This window comes from Notolepis coatsorum (assembly GCF_963971535.1).
Source record: "Notolepis coatsorum genome assembly, chromosome: 5".
NCBI lineage: Eukaryota > Metazoa > Chordata > Actinopteri > Aulopiformes > Paralepididae > Notolepis > Notolepis coatsorum.
In genome coordinates this window covers 54,246,712-54,269,505 of record NC_140169.1, presented here as the reverse complement: position 1 = coordinate 54,269,505, position 22,794 = coordinate 54,246,712, and the positions used below count along the sequence as shown (strand labels likewise).

The 22,794-nt window shown below is 44.6% G+C and overlaps 1 protein-coding gene across 1 annotated transcript in view; it reads right to left on the bottom strand.

Annotated features, from left to right (window-relative positions):
• The window catches only part of LOC311227929 (apoptosis-stimulating of p53 protein 1-like), a gene marked incomplete at its 5' end in the record, with an annotated part of 104,055 nt that extends 85,190 nt beyond the window's left edge, over window positions 1–18,865 (bottom strand). Inside the window, 2 exon segments of the mRNA XM_084313798.1 lie at window positions 6,534–6,681; window positions 18,689–18,865. Coding sequence (XP_084169924.1) covers window positions 6,534–6,681; window positions 18,689–18,865 — 325 coding nt within the window.
• Between the last annotated feature and the right edge of the window lie 3,929 nt (window positions 18,866–22,794).

Genomic DNA, 22,794 nt, shown 5'->3' with positions numbered 1-22,794 from the left:
GAGAGAAGGGGAGAGCAGGAGAGAGAAGGGGAGAGCAGGGGAGAGAAGGGGAGAGCAGGGGAGAGAAGGAGAGAGCAGGGGAGAGAAGGGGAGAGAAGGAGAGAGAAGGGGAGAGCAGGAGAGAGCAGGGGAGAGCAGGAGAGAGCAGGGGAGAGAAGGGGAGAGAAGGTGAGAGAAGGGGAGAGCAGGGGAGAGAAGGAGAGAGCAGGAGAGAGAAGGGGAGAGAAGGAGAGAGCAGGAGAGAGCAGGGGAGAGCAGGGGAGAGAAGGAGAGAGCAGGGGAGAGCAGGGGAGAGAAGGAAAGAGCAGGAGAGAGAAGGAGAGAGCAGGAGAGAGAAGGAAAGAGCAGGAGAGCAGGGGAGAGCAGGGGAGAGAAGGAGAGAGCAGGAGAGAGCAGGAGAGAGCAGGAGAGAGAAGGAGAGAGAAGGGGAGAGCAGGAGAGAGAAGGGGAGAGCAGGAGAGAGAAGGGGAGAGCAGGAGAGAGAAGGGGAGAGCAGGAGAGAGAAGGGGAGAGCAGGAGAGAGCAGGGGAGAGCAGGGGAGAGAAGGGGAGAGCAGGAGAGAGAAGGGGAGAGAAGGGGAGAGCAGGAGAGAGAAGGAGAGAGAAGGGGAGAGCAGGAGAGAGAAGGGGAGAGAAGGAGAGAGAAGGGGAGAGAAGGGGAGAGAAGGGGAGAGCAGGAGAGAGCAGGAGAGAGAAGGGGAGAGAAGGAGAGAGAAGGGGAGAGAAGGGGAGAGAAGGAGAGAGAAGGAGAGAGAAGGGGAGAGCAGGGGAGAGAAGGGGAGAGCAGGGGAGAGCAGGGGAGAGCAGGGGAGAGAAGGAGAGAGAAGGGGAGAGAAGGAGAGAGAAGGGGAGAGAAGGAGAGAGAAGGGGAGAGAAGGAGAGAGAAGGGGAGAGCAGGAGAGAGAAGGGGAGAGCAGGAGAGAGCAGGGGAGAGCAGGGGAGAGCAGGGGAGAGAAGGAGAGAGAAGGAGAGAGCAGGGGAGAGCAGGGGAGAGCAGGGGAGAGAAGGGGAGAGAAGGAGAGAAGGGGAGAGAAGGAGAGAGAAGGGGAGAGCAGGAGAGAGAAGGGGAGAGCAGGAGAGGGAGAGAGCAGGAGGGGGAGAGCAGGGGAGAGCAGGAGAGAGAAGGAGAGAGAGGAGGAGGAAGAAGGAGAGAAGGGGAGAGCAGGAGAGCAGGGGAGAGAAGGGGGAGAGAAGGAGAGAGAAGGAGAGAGCAGGAGAGAGCAGGGGAGAGCAGGGGAGAGAAGGGAGAGGCAGGAGAGAGAAGGGGAGAGCAGGAGAGAGCAGGGGAGGAGGAGACAGGAGAGAGAAGGGAGAGCAGGAGAGAGCAGGAGAGAAGAAGGGAGAGCAGAGGAGAAGGAGAGGGAGAGCAGGGAGAGAGCAGAGAGAGCAGGAGAGAGCAGGAGAGAGAAGGGGAGAGCAAGAGAGAGAAGGGAAAGCAGGGGAGAGAAGGGGAGAGCAGGAAGAAGGGGAGAGCAGGAGAGAGCAGGAGAGAGAAGGGGAGAGAAGGAGAGAGAAGGGGAGAGAAGGAGAGAGCAGGGGAGAGCAGGGGAGAGAAGGAGAGAGCAGGGGAGAGCAGGGGAGAGCAGGGGAGAGCAGGAGAGAGAAGGGGAGAGCAGGAGAGAGCAGGAGAGAGCAGGGGAGAGCAGGGGAGATCAGGGGAGAGAAGGGGAGAGCAGGAGAGAGAAGGGGAGAGCAGGGGAGAGAAGGGGAGAGAAGGGGAGAGAAGGAGAGAGCAGGAGAGAGCAGGGGAGAGCGGGGGAGAGAAGGGGAGAGAAGGGGAGAGCAGGAGAGAGCAGGGGAGAGAAGGAGAGAGAAGGGGAGAGCAGGAGAGAGAAGGGGAGAGCAGGAGAGAGCAGGAGAGAGCAGGAGAGAGCAGGGGAGAGCAGGGGAGAGCAGGAGAGAGCAGGAGAGAGCAGGAGAGAGAATGGGAGAGAAGGGGAGAGCAGGAGAGAGAAGGAGAGAGAAGGGGAAAGATGGAGAGAGAAGGGGAGAGAAGGGGAGAGAAGGAGAGAGAAGGAGAGAGAAGGAGAGAGAAGGGGAGAGCAGGAGAGAGAAGGGGAGAGCAGGGCAGAGAAAGAGAGAGGAGGAGAGAGAAGGGGAGAGAAAGAGAGAGAAGGGGAGAGAAGGGGAGAGAAGGGGAGAGAAGGAGAGAGCAGGAGAGAGCAGGGGAGAGCAGGGGAGAGCAGGGGAGAGCAGGGGAGAGCAGGAGAGAGAAGGGGATAGCAGGAGAGAGCAGGAGAGAGAAGGGGAGAGCAGGGGAGAGCAGGGGAGAGCAGGGGAGAGAAGGGGAGAGCAGGAGAGAGAAGGGGAGAGCAGGGGAGAGCAGGAGAGAGCAGGAGAGAGAAGGGGAGAGCAGGAGAGAGCAGGAGAGAGAAGGGGAGAGCAGGAGAGAGAAGGAGAGAGCAGGAGAGAGCAGGGGAGAGCAGGGGAGAGAGCAGGAGAGAGAAGGAGAGAGAAGGGGATAGAAAGAGAGAGAAGGAGAGAGAAGGGGAGAGCAGGAGAGAGAAGGGGAGAGCAGGAGAGAGAAGGAGAGAGAAGGGGAGAGAAGGAGAGAGAAGGGGAGAGAAGGGGAGAGAAGGAGAGAGAAGGAGAGAGAAGGAGAGAGAAGGAGAGAGAAGGGGAGAGCAGGAGAGAGAAGGGGAGAGCAGGGAGAGCAAGAGAGAGGAGGAGAGAGAAGGGGAGAGAAAGAGAGAGAAGGGGAGAGAAGGGGAGAGAAGGAGAGAGAAGGGGAGAGCAGGAGAGAGAGAGGGGGAGAGAAGGGGAGAGAAGGAGAGAGAAGGAGAGAGAGAGAGAGAGAGAGAGAGAGAGAGAGAGAGAGAGAGAGAGAGAGAGAGAGAGAGAGAGAGAGAGAGAGAGAGAGAGAGAGAGAGAGAGAGAGAGAGGGGAGAGAAGGGGAGAGCAGGAGAGAGAAGGGGAGAGAGAGGGAGAGAGAGAGAGAGAGAGAGAGAGAGAGAGAGAGAGAGAGAGAGAGAGAGGGAGAGAGAAGGAGAGAGAAGGGGAGAGCAGGAGAGAGAGAGGGGGAGAGAAGGGGAGAGAAGGAGAGAGCAGGAGAGAGCAGGAGAGAGAAGGGGAGAGAAGGAGAGAAGAGGGGAGAGAGAAGGAGGGAGCAGGGGAGAGAAGGGGAGAGAAGGGGAGAGAGAAGGAAAGAGAAGGGGAGAGAAGGGGAGAGAGAAGGAGAGCAGGGGAGAGAAGGGGAGAGAAGGAGAGAGAAGGAGAGAGAAAGGGAACATTAAATCACATAGTTCTTCACATCTAACATCCCAATTATTATTATTATTATTATTTGAATTACTACATTTAGTCATTTGGCTCTGCCCTCTCCCTCCACTCTGCAGTAAACAGACATCACTGATATAGAGTGTCTGGTCAGTAACATGGGTCTCCCAGTCCCTCCACTCTGCAGTAAACAGACATCACTGATATAGAGTGTCTGATCAGTAACATGGGTCTCTCAGTCCCTCTGCTCTGCAGTAAACAGCCATCACTGATACAGAGTGTCTGGTCAGTAACATGGGTCTCCCAGTCCCTCCACTCTGCAGTAAACAGACATCACTGATATAGAGTGTCTGATCAGTAACATGGGTCTCTCAGTCCCTCTGCTCTGCAGTAAACAGCCATCACTGATATAGAGTGTCTGGTCAGTAACATGGGTCTCTCAGTCCCTCCGCTCTGCAGTAAACAGTCATCACTGATACAGAGTGTCTGGTCAGTAACATGGGTCTCCCAGTCCCTCTGCTCTGCAGTAAACAGCCATCACTGATATAGAGTGTCTGGTCAGTAACATGGGTCTCTCAGTCCCTCTGCTCTGCAGTAAACAGCCATCACTGATATAGAGTGTCTGGTCAGTAACATGGGTCTCTCAGTCCCTCCGCTCTGCAGTAAACAGCCATCACTGATATAGAGTGTCTGGTCAGTAACATGGCTCTCAGTCCCTCCACTCTGCAGTAAACAGCCATCACTGATATAGAGTGTCTGGTCAGTAACATGGCTCTCAGTCCCTCCACTCTGCAGTAAATAGGAAATACATGTGCTGGTATCCCGTTCCCACTTCATCCAATCAGGAGAGAGAGAGAGAAGTCCACACTGCAAAAATGGTCTGACAAAAATAAGAAGTAGAAACTCGTTTTTAAGCAAATATAAGCTTGAAACAAGTCAAATAATGTGCCAGTGCAAGTTAATTTGGCTTGACAAGACTTCTTGAAATAAGTATATATATATATATGGTATATAAAATATATATATATATCTAGAGTTCTCTCTCCAAGTCCTGATTGGATACAGTTGGAACGTATGTATTTTCTGTTCACTGCAGACCGGAGGGACTGGGAGACCCATGTTACTGGCGGTTGGAATGCAGAGCTACTTTGAGGGCGGGTGGGGGAGAGGGTGGGTGGGGGAGAGGGTGGGTGGGGGAGGGGGTGGGTGGGGAGAGGGTGGGTGGGGAGAGGGTGGGTGGGTGGGGGAGAGGGTGGGTGGGCAGGGTGTTGGCGTTGTGGGTGTAGGCAGAGACTACGTTTGATTGCATAACCAGGGCTAATAAAGCCCTTGGCTGGAGGTTGTTGTGCAGCAGGGCTGAAGACGGGGTGTGTCAGTGAGGAACCAGCGCTCTCTGGTCGTCACAGTGCTGGAGCCTGTTCACTGTGCTTAACCCCTTCCTCACCTTCTGGTAAGGCTGCTAGTAATTAAAGCGTAAAAAGCGGTACACCATGCAAATCAAGAATTCCAACACTGTATATTTCCATGACCTAGGAAAGTTAAAACAATATTTGTCAACATGAGCTGCTCTCTCTCCCAAAGCCAGAGACCAGAGAAGCAAGAATCTAACTTGTGACGTCCTCCGGTAAAGAAAAAAGTCTGGAGCTGCTCCATTGACAATGAATGGGAGACTGATTTTGTGGACCCATGGAATGTTTAATGGGGTGCAAGTCTAAAGATCATGTATAGGCTGCTTGCAGCTATATCTATTATTATTATTATTATTATCATAAAGATCATGTATAGGCTGCTTGCAGCTATATCTATTATTATTATTATTATCATAAAGATCATGTATAGGCTGCTTGCAGCTATATATATTATTATTATTTATTATTATCATAAAGATAATGTATAGGCTGCTTGCAGCTATATTTATTATTATTATAAATATCATATATAGGCTTCTTGCAGCTATATTTTTTATTATTATAAAGATCATGTATAGACTGCATAGCCTCTCCCAGTTCATTGTCTATGTGAGCCTGATCTCACCGTAGCCTCTCCCAGGTCATTGTCTATGTGAGCCTGGTCATTGTCTATGTGAGCCTGGTCCTTACCGTAGCCTCTCCCAGGTCATTGTCTATGTGAGCCTGGTCCTTACCGTAGCCTCTCCCAGGTCATTGTCTATGTGAGCCTGATCTCACTGTAGCCTCTCCCAGTTCATTGTCTATGTGAGCCTGATCTCACTGTAGCCTCTCTCAGTTCATTGTCTATGTGAGCCTGATCTCACTGTAGCCTCTCCCAGGTCATTGTCTATGTGAGCCTGATCTCACTGTAGCCTCTCCCAGGTCATTGTCTATGTGAGCCTGATCTCACTGTAGCCTCTCCCAGTTCATTGTCTATGTGAGCCTGATCTCACTGTAGCCTCTCCCAGTTCATGGTCTATGTGAGCCTGATCTCACTGTAGCCTCTCCCAGTTCATGGTCTATGTGAGCCTGATCTCACTGTAGCCTCTCCCAGGTCATTGTCTATGTGAGCCTGATCTCACTGTAGCCTCTCTCAGTTCATTGTCTATGTGAGCCTGATCTCACTGTAGCCTCTCCCAGGTCATTGTCTATGTGAGCCTGATCTCACTGTAGCCTCTCCCAGGTCATTGTCTATGTGAGCCTGGTCCTTACCGTAGCCTCTCTCAGTTCATTGTCTATGTGAGCCTGATCTCACTGTAGCCTCTCCCAGTTCATGGTCTATGTGAGCCTGATCTCACTGTAGCCTCTCCCAGGTCATTGTCTATGTGAGCATGGTCCTTACCGTAGCCTCTCCCAGTTCATTGTCTATGTGAGCCTGGTCCTTACCGTAGCCTCTCCCAGTTCATTGTCTATGTGAGCCTGGTCCTTACCGTAGCCTCTCCCAGTTCATTGTCTATGTGACTGTAATAATCCCCCCCAGAAAAATCTACTTTGAATTTGATATATTGCAAATATTACACTTTTTGTGATGCCATCACACACACTGACATTTAAAGGGTACAAATAAAAAAATTCCTGCACCAGGATGCAGGAAATTAAGTCTTTGTAACAAAGAAATTCCTGGTGGGGGACCCCCAGACCCCCCGCTTAAAACGTGGCCTGACTGGGGCTATATTTCACACTATATTTCCTGGCCTGAATGATTGCCCCAGTCCGGCCCTGGTTAAAAGCCTCCAGTGCGTGTGCGTTTGAAAATGTGCATGTTTCAACAATACATAAAAAAAATAAAAATTATACCACCCCTATAATAGTGGGGGTCGCGGCCTGAAAACTTTGGGAACCCCTGGTCTGTATGTGAGCCTGGTCTTACCGTTGCCTCTCCACACCTCCGCCAGGTGGCAGCCTCCCTCCCCGGGCTCCTTGCAGAACTCCACCACGTCGCGACACGACGTCTCCGGGGTGATGGGCACCTCCGTCACCGCCTGCTCCCCATCGCTGAGGTACACCGTCAAGATCATCTAAAGGGAGGGGGGGAGAGAGAGACAGCGAGAGTGAGTGAGAGAGTGAGAGAGTGAGAGAGTGAGAGAGAGAGCAAGACAATGACTACTAGGGCTGGGTATCAACACAATCTGTTAGGGGTGTAAAGGTACACGTACCAAACCGTTTCAGTGTGTACCGTTCCGTACCGAACGGCTGTGTAATGTACCGACGGTATGTTAACCACTAACGACCGACCCACCGGGGGCTGTTTTTCTCACAATCTAATATAATTATTATTATTTTCTTTTTTACAAGTCGATTATTAATTTCAATATAGAATATTCGTTGACAGCCCTACAAGTACAATTAGTTACTGCACACTAGAGGCTGACATGCGAGTGGATTTTGACTCCCACTCCCACAGAAATAATCCCATCCCATCCCAAGTGAAAGTTAAAAAAAAATCCCACTCCCTCCCACTCCCACAGACTGATCCCAAATCCCAATCCCGTCCCAATCCGAGCCAAACTTTTATAGAATACCACTCCCGTTTACCAATCCTGCTCCGGTCACATCATGTCTGCCTTAGTTTAAATAAAACCACCGGTGAGAAATGTTCAAATATCACTCCCGTCCAAATCCTGTTGATTTTGTTGTCATTGTTCCCACTCCCTTCTGCTCCCGTTGACTTTTACTCCCGGTCCTGCCCAATCACGTGATTCAAAGTGAAATTGACTCCCATCCTGTGGGAATCCCGAAAAGATGTCATCCTCTATTGCACACTACATCACCCCTGAGTGGAACATGGAAAGACAAACTTTCCCCCACTGTACCGAAAACCCGTACCGAACCGTGACTTCAAAACTGAGGTACGTACTAACGTCAGGGTTTCCGTTAGAAAAAATTGTTGCCGGTCTCCGTGACCTGCAAGATTTCAATCTACCGGACAAATGAGATTAATTCCGGTCATAGTTTATTGAGCTTTAAAACAATTGAATAAAGAATGTCATCCTCAAGGCATGTAGATTTATAATATTATTACTTAAAACTATAGGCTACTTTTGCGTATACAGTCATTAATATATTCCAAATAAAATAAGTCCCTCGATACTCCGTGCTGCTGCTGACTTGAAATAAAATAGACCGCGTATGTGGGCAGTCGGTCCGACACTAAACAGCAGTCTGTTATAATCACATTTTTATGAGCTAACGAATTCCGTTATATTGGACATTTGTATTAATTATATCAAGCGAAGAACTGAGAAAGCAGAGAGACGGCAACTTTATCGTGGGTTTGCGTGACGACTCTCTCCACCTCGCAACGACTTGGTGCTGGTCATAATGTCCGGTGAAAACAACTCCCTCCAAGCACAACTTGACCACCCGAACCGTACCAAAACAGGCCAAAATTAAATAGCCCATGCGACGAACGATTCATTACATTCGTTTCATCGTTGCTCCACCAAGCAGCCGGTCCAACAATGAAAGCTGTTATCAGCGCGAGCCGGCCGCAGTTAGTTTGCAAGAAGCATCCAGCTGCAGACCCGCAGAGCAGCTTTCCAGGTCTGGGGACCGCACTGTGCCAGCAAAGCTGGTGGGTTCTGTGGGTCTGCAGCTGCATGCCTTCCGCAAATCCAGCAGCAAGCTCTCGCTGAGCGAAGCAACGACAACAAACGCAATGATTGTTTCGTTCATCGCATAGGCCACCCAACTCCAGCCCATCCAAATACAATTCAAATAATCAAACTGTGCCCAGAGGGAACTATTTTCACCGGACACTATGACCGGAGAGATTAAATATGTCGGACTTCAACAGATTTTGCCGGTCAAAAACCGGTAATTACCGGCTAACGGAAACGCTGACTAACGTACTAACCGTAGTGTTGTCAAAAATATCGAAAAATCGATACATATCAATTCTGAATATTTAAAACGGTTTCAATACTCAATACTTATACAAAAAAAATTGTATAAGGAAGTTGCATTGTTCATTTCAATACCTGTAATAGTACAGTAGTCCACGCACACATGTGTATTCAGTTAAGTCGGAATATGACTGTAATACAAACAGTTCAGTTTGTCAGGTACATGCAACACAGATTACAGTGTTTACATCTGTCTGCTTGAGAAAATACCATGTTCTGCAATAAAAATGATTGAAGTGAGATGAACAGTTATTTTTAAATGTGTGATCTAAAGATAAACAAAGGGTTTTAAAAGTGTTATATTTATCTTCTCTTATAGTACCAGAGAGAAGCTGAGGAGAATCAACCAGCAACAAAAGCAACATTTATAAAAATAAATATATATATATATTTTTTTTACATTTTAAGATTGAACCTTTTTCCTTGTGGTATCGAAAATGGTATTGAATATCGATACTTTTCAAGGTATCGTATCGAAGTTCGAAATTCCAGTATCGTGTCAACACTACCGCACCGTGGTTTTTGTGTACCGTTACTAGGGATGGGTACCTTTCACATTTGAACCGATACCGGTACCTGTGAATCGATACCGGTACCCAACGGTACCTTTTTTCGGTACTTTAGTCTCAAGAAATTTTATTTACCTACCTCAGTCGAAAAAAATAAATCCAAACTTCAAATATCTACAATTTCGACAGTTTTCGGCTTGTCATTGCTCCGACTGCTTTGTTGTTGAATCAAGTCAAATCCTAGGTAAGCATATATTGTGCGTGTGAACGTTGACACGAAAAGAAAAAAGTAAAAAAAAAAAAAAAAAAAAAAAAAAAACGGTTTCTCACTTGATTCGATACTCGGTAGTACCGACGTGTTTCGGTTCGGTACCTCAAAAGTACCGAATTCGGTACCCATCCCTAACCGTTACACCCCTACAATCTGTGATACTGAAATCAAACCCTAAAGACCGACAACTACATCAAAGGTTCATCAAATATTTCATCAATGCAAACCATGAAAATTGCTTTCCGTGTCCCATTGATGCCATGAGCTCTTCTAAACCGAGTCAGACCGTGGCCATGAATCCATGCTGCTGCACAGATTGGAAGCGCCCTATGTTGTGACTGGAGTTGTGACTGGCATCATGTACTATGTAGTCAGTCACACAATTAGGGATGCCCCGATCGATCGGCCACCGATCGTTATCGGCCGATAATCAGTATAAATATGCGATCGGGGAATTCCGATAATTAGTCATATTCGCCGATCGCGGAAACTGATCAAGTGGATATCTCACTCGCTTGTCTCAGACGCACAGGACCTGCAAACTGCTCCTCCTCCCTAGCCCCGCCCGTACCCGTGTAGAGTTTGTAAACACAGAGGAGGCGGACCTCCTCTGCTGAGTCTAGATAGTGCATTCGACCTGAGCTAACGTTAGCTACCTAGCTATCGTTACTGTTTAAACAAAATTACCCAGTCAACTATTCACTTTTAGTAGGCATTGTCTAACGGTATTTAGCCGGCTAGCTACTGATAGCTCCGGATATCAACAAATGCCCCAGGAAGTCTAGTAGTCCATGTTGATATCTCCGTTAGCTTGCGTTAGCTTGCGTTAGCTGACGTTAGTTCACAGTTCAAAACGAAATGTCCGATTGAACTAAATAGTTGTCTTAACGTCATCTAGCCGGCTAGCAGTAGCTACAGATAGCTCCTGATATCAATGTCTTATAACATTGATTGAATGCGTATTCGAGCTGAGGGCTTGCTGAATGTGAAATGACCAAAGCATAACGTTACCAATAGGGTCCCGCTGCAGCGCCGGAGAATCCTTTTTGGAGCTGGAGGCTACTAGAGTACACACAGACAGTGGAGCTGTTTGCAGATAGCGAGCATTTTGACTTGTTGCGTGGTGGCGATGTCTCGCAGATAATACAAGTACAAGTCTAATTATATAATATATATATTTTATTAAAAAAAAAAAAAAAAAAACGTTTTATATAAAATAATTTTTAATTTCTTTTTAATCAAAAACGATCGGTATCGGATCGGTATCGGCCGATATGGCTCACGACGATCGGTGATCGGTATCGGTGGCAAAAAACGTGATCGGGGCCTCCCTACACACAATACCTCAGTCTGGAAGCATAAACATCATGTACTCTGGACTCACAATACCTATTCCAGTGACACATTAAATCCACGGCAGGATTTCCTGAAGACTGATGGCGTGTTCACATCAGCAGCTTGAGGCTCTGGCTGAACCGCAGATTAAGTGCTTCACTAATTTGAAACCGAACACGGGAATAAACGTCTCCCACTGTGAAAATCATTATTAACCGTTGGCCTAGTTTAAATGTTTAATCATTGAGGTTTATAATTTACAGGGCTTTGGAGTGGAGAACGAAATGGCGTTTTTTTTTTCATTAGCAAGCAATCGAAGTTGGCTGCTGCAGTGGTTAGCCTTAGCAGCTAGCAGATGGTTGCTATGCTAGGAGAGCCACTGTGCAGGTAAGGTACTACGACTTGATCTCTGCACATAACCGTGTTACTCAGTTGACAAAGTGTCTGACTCAGAGTGGCTGTGGTGAAAGGGATGCTACTATTTCTGGACATTAAGTTGCATGAAATACTTGCCAGTAGTAGGGCTGAGCAATCCATCGAATTTCAATTATGATTTTGTCTTCCCACTAAGGCTGAGCCCGAATGTTCGAACGTTCGTTCGTTACGTTAAAGGGGAACTATTTTACTATTTCTTTCACTATTTGGGCACTTTTACACAATTCCTGTGAGTCTATGGAACACCTCTGTAATATTTTTTATTTTTTTATTCATTGTTTTGTATTTCTAATCAAGTCCTCAAAAACAGCATTTTTTTACCTCAAGATCTCGAGCCGCTTTGAGCCTGGGCTCCAACCACTGTGTGCAGCTCATCTTGTACCTCGCCATTATCATGCAGCGGAGTCTCTCTGACATCACAAATCATCACATTTTCAGATGACTCAGTTCAGTGAGGGTGAATATTGTGAGAGAAGAATTGGAAGAATGCGCTAATATGAGAATTAGAGACATAGATCATATTAATATAAGTTCACATAGCTAGGAAACAATGCTAAACACTCTAAAAGGCCATTTATAAGATAGTTCCCCTTTAACATTCGAATTCTAAATTTTTAATAATCTTTTTTTTGTATGTGTCTATTCATTCTGTTTAAACCAATGGGGTTTTTCTTCACAGTTGCAGATAAAGATTAGGCTACAATAATATTATAGTATTAAAAAAACCTGCTGAGTTATATTCATTAAAGAAAGTTGATTTAATAAAAAAGAAACTCATTTAATCAGATGAATCACTTTATTCAAATTGAGGATTTAGTTTGAGGTTATTTAAAAATATATATATATATTTAATTTCAATTTTTTTTTAATTAAAAACGAAGGTTCGAACGTTCGTTCGAAAAACCCTGACGAAGTTTGAATCCCAAAAAACAGGCTTCGGGGCCTTACTTCTCACGATCATGAAAACATGATAATCGAGATGAAACGATTGTGCCGTTGCTCTCATTTTGTCTCGTGTTGTAAATGCGGCGCACCCTTCCTTCAAAGCAGTGCACTCCACCCCCCCCACCCCCCCCTCAAGTCCAAACAGTAGTTGTAACTGTGGCCATTATATGGTTTCATCATTTATATGATATTTCAGTTTGTAAGTGTAATATTTGAGAATGTATTTATGTTTCATTTCTTATTTTCTTTATTATTTAATTTGCTACAATTTATAATATATTAATTTTGTCGTCTGGTCATATATGGTGTCCCGTTAGGCTGCTGTTGTGTTTTTACATTTGGGTCTGATTAAGACACCTGCGAGCAAGCGGCAGGGATGGTCGGAGACTGGGACTCATTAAGACACCTGCGAGCAAGCGGCAGGAATGGTCAGAGACGAGTTGTACAGGCTCTCTAAATTCTAAGAGTGTACCACTATGTGTAGTGTACCACTAAGACTGTTACCAAGAACAGAAGAACAAGACCCCTTTTTTATGTAGCATGCAGCCAACGAGGTATTTAATGTTTGTTTGTATTTTGCTTTTCTGATGTGTTGTTTTCATACCGTGTATATTATTGTTTGTGTTGACCTGACGCAACGTATGTTTCTGTTTAAGTTTTCACGGTGGATTGGAGGACCAAGCCTTTAATAAACCCGTCGAAAGGAAACCACTTGTGTCTGCAGTGCTTGGAAGGAGTTACAGTAGTTTCAGCTGGTGTTGAGCGGGAGGAGGAGCCACGACGCGTTTCTCCAGTGATTTTGAAATGTCTTTAGTAACTTGTAGAATATTTTACAAAGAATATGACAGAAAGGCAGCCTTTGGTTCGAGAAGAAAGGTGATGTTCTCAAATCAATGAGTAATCCTGTTTAATAGACTTTAGTGATGCACGATATATATATAATATCGGCCGATATGGCCGTTTTTTTTTTACACATCGGTATCGGTCCGATATCAAGATAGGGCCGATATATTTTTTTTTTTATATATATATATATATATATATATATATATATATATATATATATTAGAGGTGGGCATAGATTAATTTTTTTAATCTAGATTAATCTATCTGCAATCCTGGATTTAATCTAGATTAATCTAGATTAAAATGGCTCAAAAAAAAAAAAAAAAAACCTGCCGAAGGCATTCAAAATATGTGTGTTCTACCCAAATAATGACCAGAAGTAAGTCCTTACTTTTTCTTTCCTCCTTATGTTTCTCAGGCCAGGTGGCCCATTACACCATGAGCCCATCTCCCGTTTCCAAAATGCATTACAGACTGTTTGAAAAAGCTGTTTTGCTATGATAATTGGTAATGAAATATCAAAATAATGTTCAATAAGATGTGTGAATGGAACTGTGTGAATGTGAAGCAGGGCGTTCCTGAAAAAGAGCATCTGTGCTCAGCGAACCTACCCTGGGTAAATAAAGGTAAAAAAAAAAAAAAAAAAAGATTAATGCGTTAATTATATTATCACGCTATACTAGTATCGCGCGATAATATAATTAACGCATTAATCAAATTTTTTATCGCGCGATAATATAATTAACGCATTAATCTTTAAAAAAAAAGAAAAAAAATGTTTTTTTTTTTTTTTACATTTTTTTTTCTACCTTTATTTACCCAGGGGAGGTTCGCTGAGCACAGATGTTCTTTTCCATTCACACCTGGGAGCTGCCCAGTACAACCACAGTTGACACCATTGGCCACTGAGCAACTCCACTGGAGCAGTTGATTCAAGCCATGTCACATAGTTCAAGTTTGAAATGATTCTTTCTGTTTTGCTCCTGAGAGTGTGCTAGATACTGTACTGTACTGGTAATATTATGTATTTGTGTTAACTTCTGAATAAAACAACTTATTAAACACAAGTACATCTTATTGAACATTATTTTGATATTTCATTACCAATTATTATAGCAAAACAGCTTTTTCAAACAGTCTGTAATGCATTTTGGAAACGGGAGATGGGCTCATGGTGTAATGGGCCACCTGGCCTGAGAAACATAAGGAGGAAAGAAAAAGTAAGGACTTACTTCTGGTCATTATTTGGGTAGAACACACATATTTTGAATGCCTTTCGGCAGGTTTTTTTTTCTTTCTTTTTAGCCATTTTAATCTAGATTAATCTAGATTAAATCCAGGATTGCAGATAGATTAATCTAGATTAAAAAAATTTATCTATGCCCACCTCTAATATATATATATATATATATTTTCTTTTATCTTTTCTTTTTTTCTTTTTTCTTTTCATGTTTTGGCCTTAAATAGTTTCAAAATATCATTCATTTCTGAAAATAACTTACAAAAGTTAAAAAAAATTATGCATTTTGGAAAATGGCTCTTTATTTGATTATCATAAAAAAGTGTTTTCTATACAGAGATATCGACATCTGTAAATATCGGTATCGGCCAGAACAGCAATATTAATATCGGTTATCGGCATCGGCCACAATTTTCACATCGGTGCATCACTAATAGACTTAGCTATCAATCAATCAGAATAATCGTGATTATGATTTTGCCATAATCGAGAAGGCCTAGCCAGTAGTGTGGTGGATGCGAAGCTATTAGCTCACAGAGTGCCATGGTCTGATGGTCAGAGTTCTGACCAGGTCAGGTGCAAACCTGGACGCTTCAGATAGGCAGCACAGGGCAGAGACGGGGGTCACAGGGCAGAAATGGGGGTCACCAAACCAGACATTTTAATCCACAGCGCAAGACTGTGGATTTGTGTTTAGGCATGTTGTTGTTGTTGTTATTGTTTGTGTTTAGACAAAGGCATGTTGTTGTTTGTGTTTAGGCATGTCTGGTTGCGATACACATCACGGAGCTGGAGCTCTCCTCACGCACACAGCTTGCATGACAGCTCATTAGATCAACCCGGTTCACCACATCATAAGCATAAGTATGGACACATGTGCAGATTTTGCAACGCGAGTGTATATGCAGTAGGGCTGTCTTAAATGCTTCGAAGCTTTGAATGTTCGATTCGATGGCACAAGCTTCGAACATAAAAAAAAAAATCAAAGTTAAAAAAAAATAAAAATAAAAATTCAAACAATTTTTTTTTCAATTTTTATTTTTTTTACTTCGATTTGTGTGTGTGTGTAGGTGTGTGTGTGTGTGTAGGTGTGTGTGTGTGTGTGTGTGTGTGTGTGTGTGTGTGTGTGTGTGTGTGTGTGTGTGTGTGGTGTGAACTACCCATCCCAGTTAGGACAGCCGAATCCCGTCCAATCTTTCGCCGTCGACTAAACTCACTGACTCACTTCTTCAACCATTATCTGAAATGATAAAAAAATAAAAATAAAAAATCTAACCGTGACTAACCTTACTGTCATGCACTTGTCCTAATAAACTAACCTACACTGTAACACGCAACACTTTGATGAACATTGTTACTCAGCTGATAGAGTTGTACCCTTCTTGCTGTCTTGTCGTACAGAACTTGTAAGTCGCTTTGGATAAAAGCGTCAGCTAAATGACTAAATGTAAGTGTGTGTGTGTGTGTGTGTGTGTGTGTGTGTGTAGGTGTGTGTGTAGGTGTGTGTGTGTGTGTGTGTGTGCGCGCACCTTGTAGAATTCCACACATAAGAAAGAAAGATACTGGGATGAATAAACAAAATAGGAAATAAAGTGTAGAAATGCATGCAATACATAAATAAATATGAATCTCCATATATGAAATATAACATTTAGATAAGGTGCTACTGAGATGTTTTGGTGAGTTCTTTGTTTTTTTGTGGAAGTTGCCCTTCTTAAAAATGCATGAACATTCACTGATAATTGGTCTGTAGTGGAGTCTACAAGGTCTACATTGCCGGACCATGTAGAATCCGGACCTTGTAGACTGACATAATTCTGTGCATAGTTTAGTCTACACGGGCCATATTTCAAATAATCAAAATCTTACTTCATTCATCTTAAACATTCTTGATTTGGGGGATTGGTAGTTCCCATGAAATCTGAAGTTGTTCAAACGACAACAGCGATCCACCTTGAATTAAATCACACAGCCGAGTGAAACCTTGTTGGATGCGTCAGTCACGAAAGGGGCTACTTAATTAATTAATCCAACCCACTTTATTTATAGAGCACATTTAAAAATAACAACGTTTACGAAAGTGCTGTACAAGTCCCACAACATAAGATAAAAAAAAAAAAATATTAAAAAAGAAATATTAAAAAAATATATTTTTTTTTATTTTTTATTTTTTATTTTTTTCGAAGCTTCGAATTAAAATCGAAGCTCGGCCCCGAAGCTTCGATTGCCAAAAAAAGGTTCGAAGGTCAGCCCTAATATGCAGGTCATTGGATAAAATATCAAATATTCAGAGTTAATTATATTGTTTAGACTGTTTATTTATTCTCATATACATATTTAAATTGTATTTATTTCACGTCATGGCCGTCTGTCAATCAACACGAACGGGGCGGGGTCAGCTTTTGCAAAACCATTCAGACTAAAGGTAACAACGTGTGTCTAGGAGGCTAGTGTGGGGTCTGACAACCGTAACACTAAACCATCAAAAGTCCATAAAGGATTTTTTAAGTTCTTCTTTAAAAGGTTTAATCTTAAATTGTGAAGGGAAGTATAATTTGTTCACTAATGCCAGTGGTAACATTGGCTAACACTGGCATTGGTGAACTAGCCAGCTAAGTTCATTAATCATAAAACTCAAGGCCTAACTTACTGCAAATTTGTATCAAGTAAAGTAATTCATGATAAACTATTAGTACTTGCAGACCTATCTGTCTTTGAAAGGGAAGCTAACAATATGGATAGTGCATGGAGGTGAGGTGTGATAAGATAATCCGTGATCTAAAGAATTAAATACTACACATTGGGTTTCCCACCCCCAAAATTGCAAGAAACAGTATACCTGAACAAGAAAACTAGTATTTACCAAGAGAGCAGTAGAGTAGCACATCCACAGATACCCTTCAGAACAGAAAGTGTGTATCCACTCCATAAGAGAATGCTCTCCTGCCAATATCTCCTCACTCAGTTTCCTGCAGTTACAGACACAAGGGTCTAAATCACGTTTGAACTTCTCCCTCTTATTCATCGAATCAATGGTTTGATATCTTTCAGTGGATAACTCTTCACACTGGAAAACCCTGTCTCCCTTAAAATACTGTCCATGTGCTGCCTACGCTCTGCTTCTTCTGACCGCCTCAGACCTACTCCATGGAGGTAAAGCATGTTTAGGCTACAGTGTTGTATGTACTTAGCCGTGTAAACACTACTCTGGTTGTATACAGTAGTGAAGGAGGGCACTTCATCTGTTCCACTCTTCTACAAAAACCCACAACGGACAGTCCAAAGCCTCATTTCCCCCAGAATATTAGTCTTTGAATCGTTTGTTCACCAACGCAATAAAATGGCGTGTGATTAAATAAAAGTCCCATTTAATAAATGAAGTCATGAAATAGATAAGTCTGAGGAAATAAATAAGTCCCATGAAATAAATATAAGTCGTGAAATAAATATAAGTCCCATGAAATAAACGAAGTCATGAAATAGATAAGTCTGAGGAAATAAATAAGCCATGAAATAAATAAAAGTTGCATGAAAAAAAAGGAGAAAATAAATAAATAACCACAATTGAATGAATGAATCAATCGATCCTCGTGTCGATCCCTTGAGCAAGACGATGAACTCCAACCTGCTCCGCTGACAGCTGACCCTACACTACGGCCCCTCGGACGCCTGCATGCAGCCAACGATGCCCGTCTCGGAGCCTGTGTGAAGAAGACTACTTCCTTAACCCTTTCACTGCCGCGCTATCAAACGGTTAACCCTTTCACTGCGACACTGCCACACGATGAATAAAGCTCTACACAATGCAAACGTAGACCAAAACAAAGCCAACGAACCATAACCTCTCTCTCTCTCTCTCAACTCCACTCTCTATATCGGCAAAAAAAAAAAAAAACACGAGCGGGACGAATGGCATCGACGCGCGTCTGACTTCTGAAACAGACGAGCGAGAGGAAACACAAGCTGGAGGAAGTGCATGTCTGATAGGGCTGGGGGCGACATGGGCAAACATTTTATCGCGATAACATTTTTCATATAGTATTTTTTATTAATATAAAATTAAAAAGCTAGAAAGCGAAAGTACCAAAATAAGTGGCTGTGGCTCCAGGGGAGTTGAACAGTTCTGGCTCTGCTCGTTTCTTTTCTATCTTGGTGGACAAACCACCGCACATGTGCACCGTGACTCGCGACTGGAGACTAGCTCTGCTGGCACACATAGCCTACTGTGTACAGACGGTTTCAAACTGTATTTTAAATTAGAAAGCAAACAAAATAAATGGACAAGAGAAAAACAAATCTCAATTTGGTCAGTATCGTCATTTGGACAAGCAAAGCCATTACTTTAAGTTGCAGGCAAGAAAGACAAGTCTGTCCACTGTCTCTGGTTTTAAAGCTGCCCTGTTGCAGGTCAACAATACAAAGAAATAAAAATAATAATGATCGATTATTAAAAATATATTGTGTCCGACTTCTGAAACAGACGAGCGGAAACACAAGCCGGAGGAAGCCGCAGCCCGAGGCGACACGAGGAACACTGACCCCCCTGGCAAAGTTGCGTCTCCCCGCGGACTTGGCCCGCCTGGCCGCCTTCCGACGCCTCCTTCTCTTCTCCTTCTTCTTCTTGGGGGCCGGCCGCTGGCGCTCCTTGGCCCAGACGGGGTGCTCCTTGGACAGGCGGACGAGGCCGCGCAGCACCGCGGACACGAACCTCTTCATGGCGCCGCGCGGCTACCGCGGTGCCAGAGGACACTACGCTGCTCGCTACGGAAAACACCTTCTCATCATCATCATCATCATCCCCCCTGTTCCCTCCTGGCCGGGGCGAGCGGCGGAGTGGAGAGAGAGGGACGAGCACAACTGCAGAGGAGTCTTTGGAGCAGAGAGAGGGCTCGCTGTGCGTGTGTGGAGGGGGAGAGAGAGAGAGAGAGAGAGAGAGAGAGAGAGAGAGAGAGAGAGAGAGAGAGAGAGAGAGAGAGAGAGAGAGAGAGAGAGAGAGAGAGAGAGAGAGAGAGAGAGAGAGAGAGAGGAGAGAGAGGGAGAGAGAGAGACGGAGAGGAGAGAGAGAAACAGAGAGAGGAGAGAGAGACAGAGACAGAGAGAGAGAGAAACAGAAAGGAGGGAGAGAGACTGAGAGGAGAGAAACAGAGAGAGAGGAGAGCGAGAGGAGAGAGCAAGAGAGAGAGAAACAGAGAGGGGAAAGCTAGAGATAAGTGGGAGAGAGAGGAGAGCAAGAGAGAGAGAAACAGAGAGACAGAGAGAGAAACAGAGAGAGGAGGGAGAGAGACTGAGAGGAGAGAAACAGAGAGAGGAGAGCGAGAGGAGAGAGGGAGAGCAAGAGAGAGAGAGAAACAGAGGGGAAAGCTAGAGATAAGTGGGAGAGAGGAGAGCAAGAGAGAGAGAAACAGAGAGAGAGAGAGAGAGAGAGAGAGAGAGAGAGAGAGAGAGAGAGAGAGAGAGAGAGAGAGAGAGAGAGAAACAGAGAGAGAGAAACAGAGAGAGAGAAACAGAGAGAGAAACAGAGAGAGGAGGGAGAGAGACAGAGAGAGAGAGAGAGAGAGAGAGAGAGAGAGAGAGAGAGAGAGAGAGAGAGAGAGAGAGAGAGAGAGAGAGAGAGAGAGAAACAGAGAGAAACAGAGAGAAACAGAGAGAGCGAGAGCAAGGGGAAGAGTTAAGTGGGAGAGAGGAGGAGAGCAAGAGAGAGAAATAGAAAGAGAAAGAGAAAGTGATTGTGTGTGAGAGAGACAGAGAGAGAGAGAGAGAGACAGAGGCGACTGGAGAAAGGGAGGTGCGTCAGCCAGCAAGCGCCTCCATTGGACCAAGGTGGTGGTGGTGGTGGTAATAACCATGATTCTCTACGGATTACACCGGTTCAGCCACAGCTGTGATGGGCAGCTACTGTTACAGTTGGGTCTCCGTTGTTTTTAGCAGACGGACACCATCTTGTCTAGTGTCTTAAGGCCCCATAGTCGAGCGGAACGTACGCAGAGTTTTACTATCGATAATCGTCATCCATGTCTTTTTTCATCATCTGAAGAAACTTGAGAAGTTTGAATGGCTTTTCTAAATGAAGTGTGTAAAACTGACAGTTTTATTTCAAAATATTGGAAACGGAGATAACCTAGTAGACTCTTTATTTTGACATCGGATGACGACGACATGACAGAAGTCTAAACAGCGTGGGAAGAATTGTGTAAACTGGCGCGAGACATGTAGGAAATTGGCCTCCGCGTACGTTCCGCTCGACTATGAGGGAGGGCCTTCATGCACCAAGGAGCCCGTAAGGAAGGAGTCCTGAATTGCTGGGAGAAACTCGCGCTTCATCACCCTCAAGACGCCGTCCCCCACACTCTACCTCCGGTCAATGGTCTCCAACTACACACCCTCAAGACCCTACTACACTACCTCCGGTCAATGGTCTCCAACTACACACCCTCAACTCCTCAAGACCCCCACACTCTACCTCCGGTCAATGGTCTCCAACTACACACCCTCAAGACCCCCACACTCTACCTCCGGTCAATGGTCTCCAACTACACACCCTCAAGACCCCTACTACACTCTACCTCCGGTCAATGGTCTCCAACTACACACCCTCAAGACCCCTACTACACTCTACCTCCGCCTCCGGTCAATGGTCTCTAACTACACACCCTCAAGACCCCCACACTCTACCTCCGGTCAATAGTCTCTAACTACACACCCTCAGGACCCCTACACTCTACCTCCGGTCAATGGTCTCCAACTACACACCCTCAAGACCCCCACACTCTACCTCCGGTCAATGGTCTCCAACGACACACCCTCAAGACCCCTACTACACTCTACCTCCAGTCAATGGTCTCCAACTACACACCCTCAAGACCCCTACTACACTCTACCTCCAGTCAATGGTCTCCAACTACACACCCTCAAGACCCCTACTACACTCTACCTCCAGTCAATGGTCTCCAACTACACACCCTCAGGACCTAGTTGGCCTCAAACTAGAGTTGTTCCCGATACCGATACCAGTATCGGAAATGCCGCCGATACTGCCTAAAATGCTGGTATCGGTATCGGCGAGTACACGTAAATTCTAGCCTCCGATCCCATGACGTCATTTATCTCCTGCGGAGAGTGAGGATTATAAAATTAACGTGTTTTAAAGTGTGATGCTGTTTGTCATTTTAACAGCAGATACACTTTCTTAAATTCCATTGTCCCCGACAGAGCGTGTGACGGGGAGCTCGGACGGGATGTGTTTTGCTTGCTAGTGTTATGATAGCATTAGCTGAAAAGCTATCTAGTTGGAACAACATCCGCTTTAACGTTACATCAAATAAAATTATCGCCTGTCCTTTCTCCAGGACCTGACACTGTCCGTCTATCAACAATAATGCACCCACGGTGAATCGTATTTAAGTCAAGTAGCTACTGACTAGCGTTAGCTGACTAACGTTATCAAATGGCAATGCGGGGAAGACGAGCTAGGTCAGCTAGCTTAGCTTGATAACGATACCGTGGCTAAAGTTGGTGCTATTCATAATCCAGCAATAATGGCTGCAGACCTGCAAGCAAAGTACAGCAAGTTCCAAGTGCCAAAGGATAAGAGTCTGAGGCGGAGTCTCAAAAGAGAATGTTGAATATTTATTTTGCATCGAAAATCACAACATAAACGTACTAGCCAGAGCCTCTGCTACTAACAGACTGGGTAGCGAGTGCAACACCGTCTAACGTCCGTGCGGATCATTGGAGTAGGGTATATCTGCAGTGCCGCAGCCCCATACTAATTGATTAATAATACTAATCTATACAATCACCTGTTGTTGAATAAATAGCATTACTTTCTAGTTATTACTAAAAAACAGTATATATAAAACAGTATCTGTATAAAAAAAAATTATAATTTATATAATTTATTTTTTTATTTTTTTTATGTATGCACTGGTATCGGATCAGTAGCGGTATCGGCCGATACCCAAAGCTTAGGTATCGGGATCGGATCGGGAAGGAAAAAATTGTATCAGAACATCTCTACCACAAACCAATGCAAAGTCAATGGGGTCGAGCTCCTGTCTGTAGAAGCTGACGGAGGACAACTAAAATCTACTCCACAGTGCACACAACGTAGATTAGGAACATAAATCTTCTTTACAATAGCCTTTGAGTGCCACAAACCCAATACCATTCAGCTCCATTGTGTGACAACAAAGAGTAGGCCTGAAATCTACTATTCACATTAACATGGGCAGGTCCTATAAGTTATGCGTTAGGCTTAGATGTTGTACTGTACTTAATGGGAATGTGGTAGTTATTATTGGGATGTAGGGCTGTCTTAAATACTTCGAAGCTTCGTTCGATGGGCATGGGGAAATAAAATTCGAATATATTATAAAAATAATAATAATCTCCCCCCCCTCCCCCTGCAAAATCAACTCTGCCTCTCTTTGTTAACTACAACAAGCAATGCTGTTTGTTATTTAAGGTGAGGTCGGACTCGGCACTGACATATTTGTGTTCATTGTGCTGCTTTTATAAAGCCTCAAATGACCGCTTACAATATTTCATGAAAGCAAAGTGTTTCGTTTGTCTAAGATTTAAACTTTACAGCACTGACAATTCTCTAGTATTTTTTAGTGTCCCGACCCATATAAAAACATATCTTA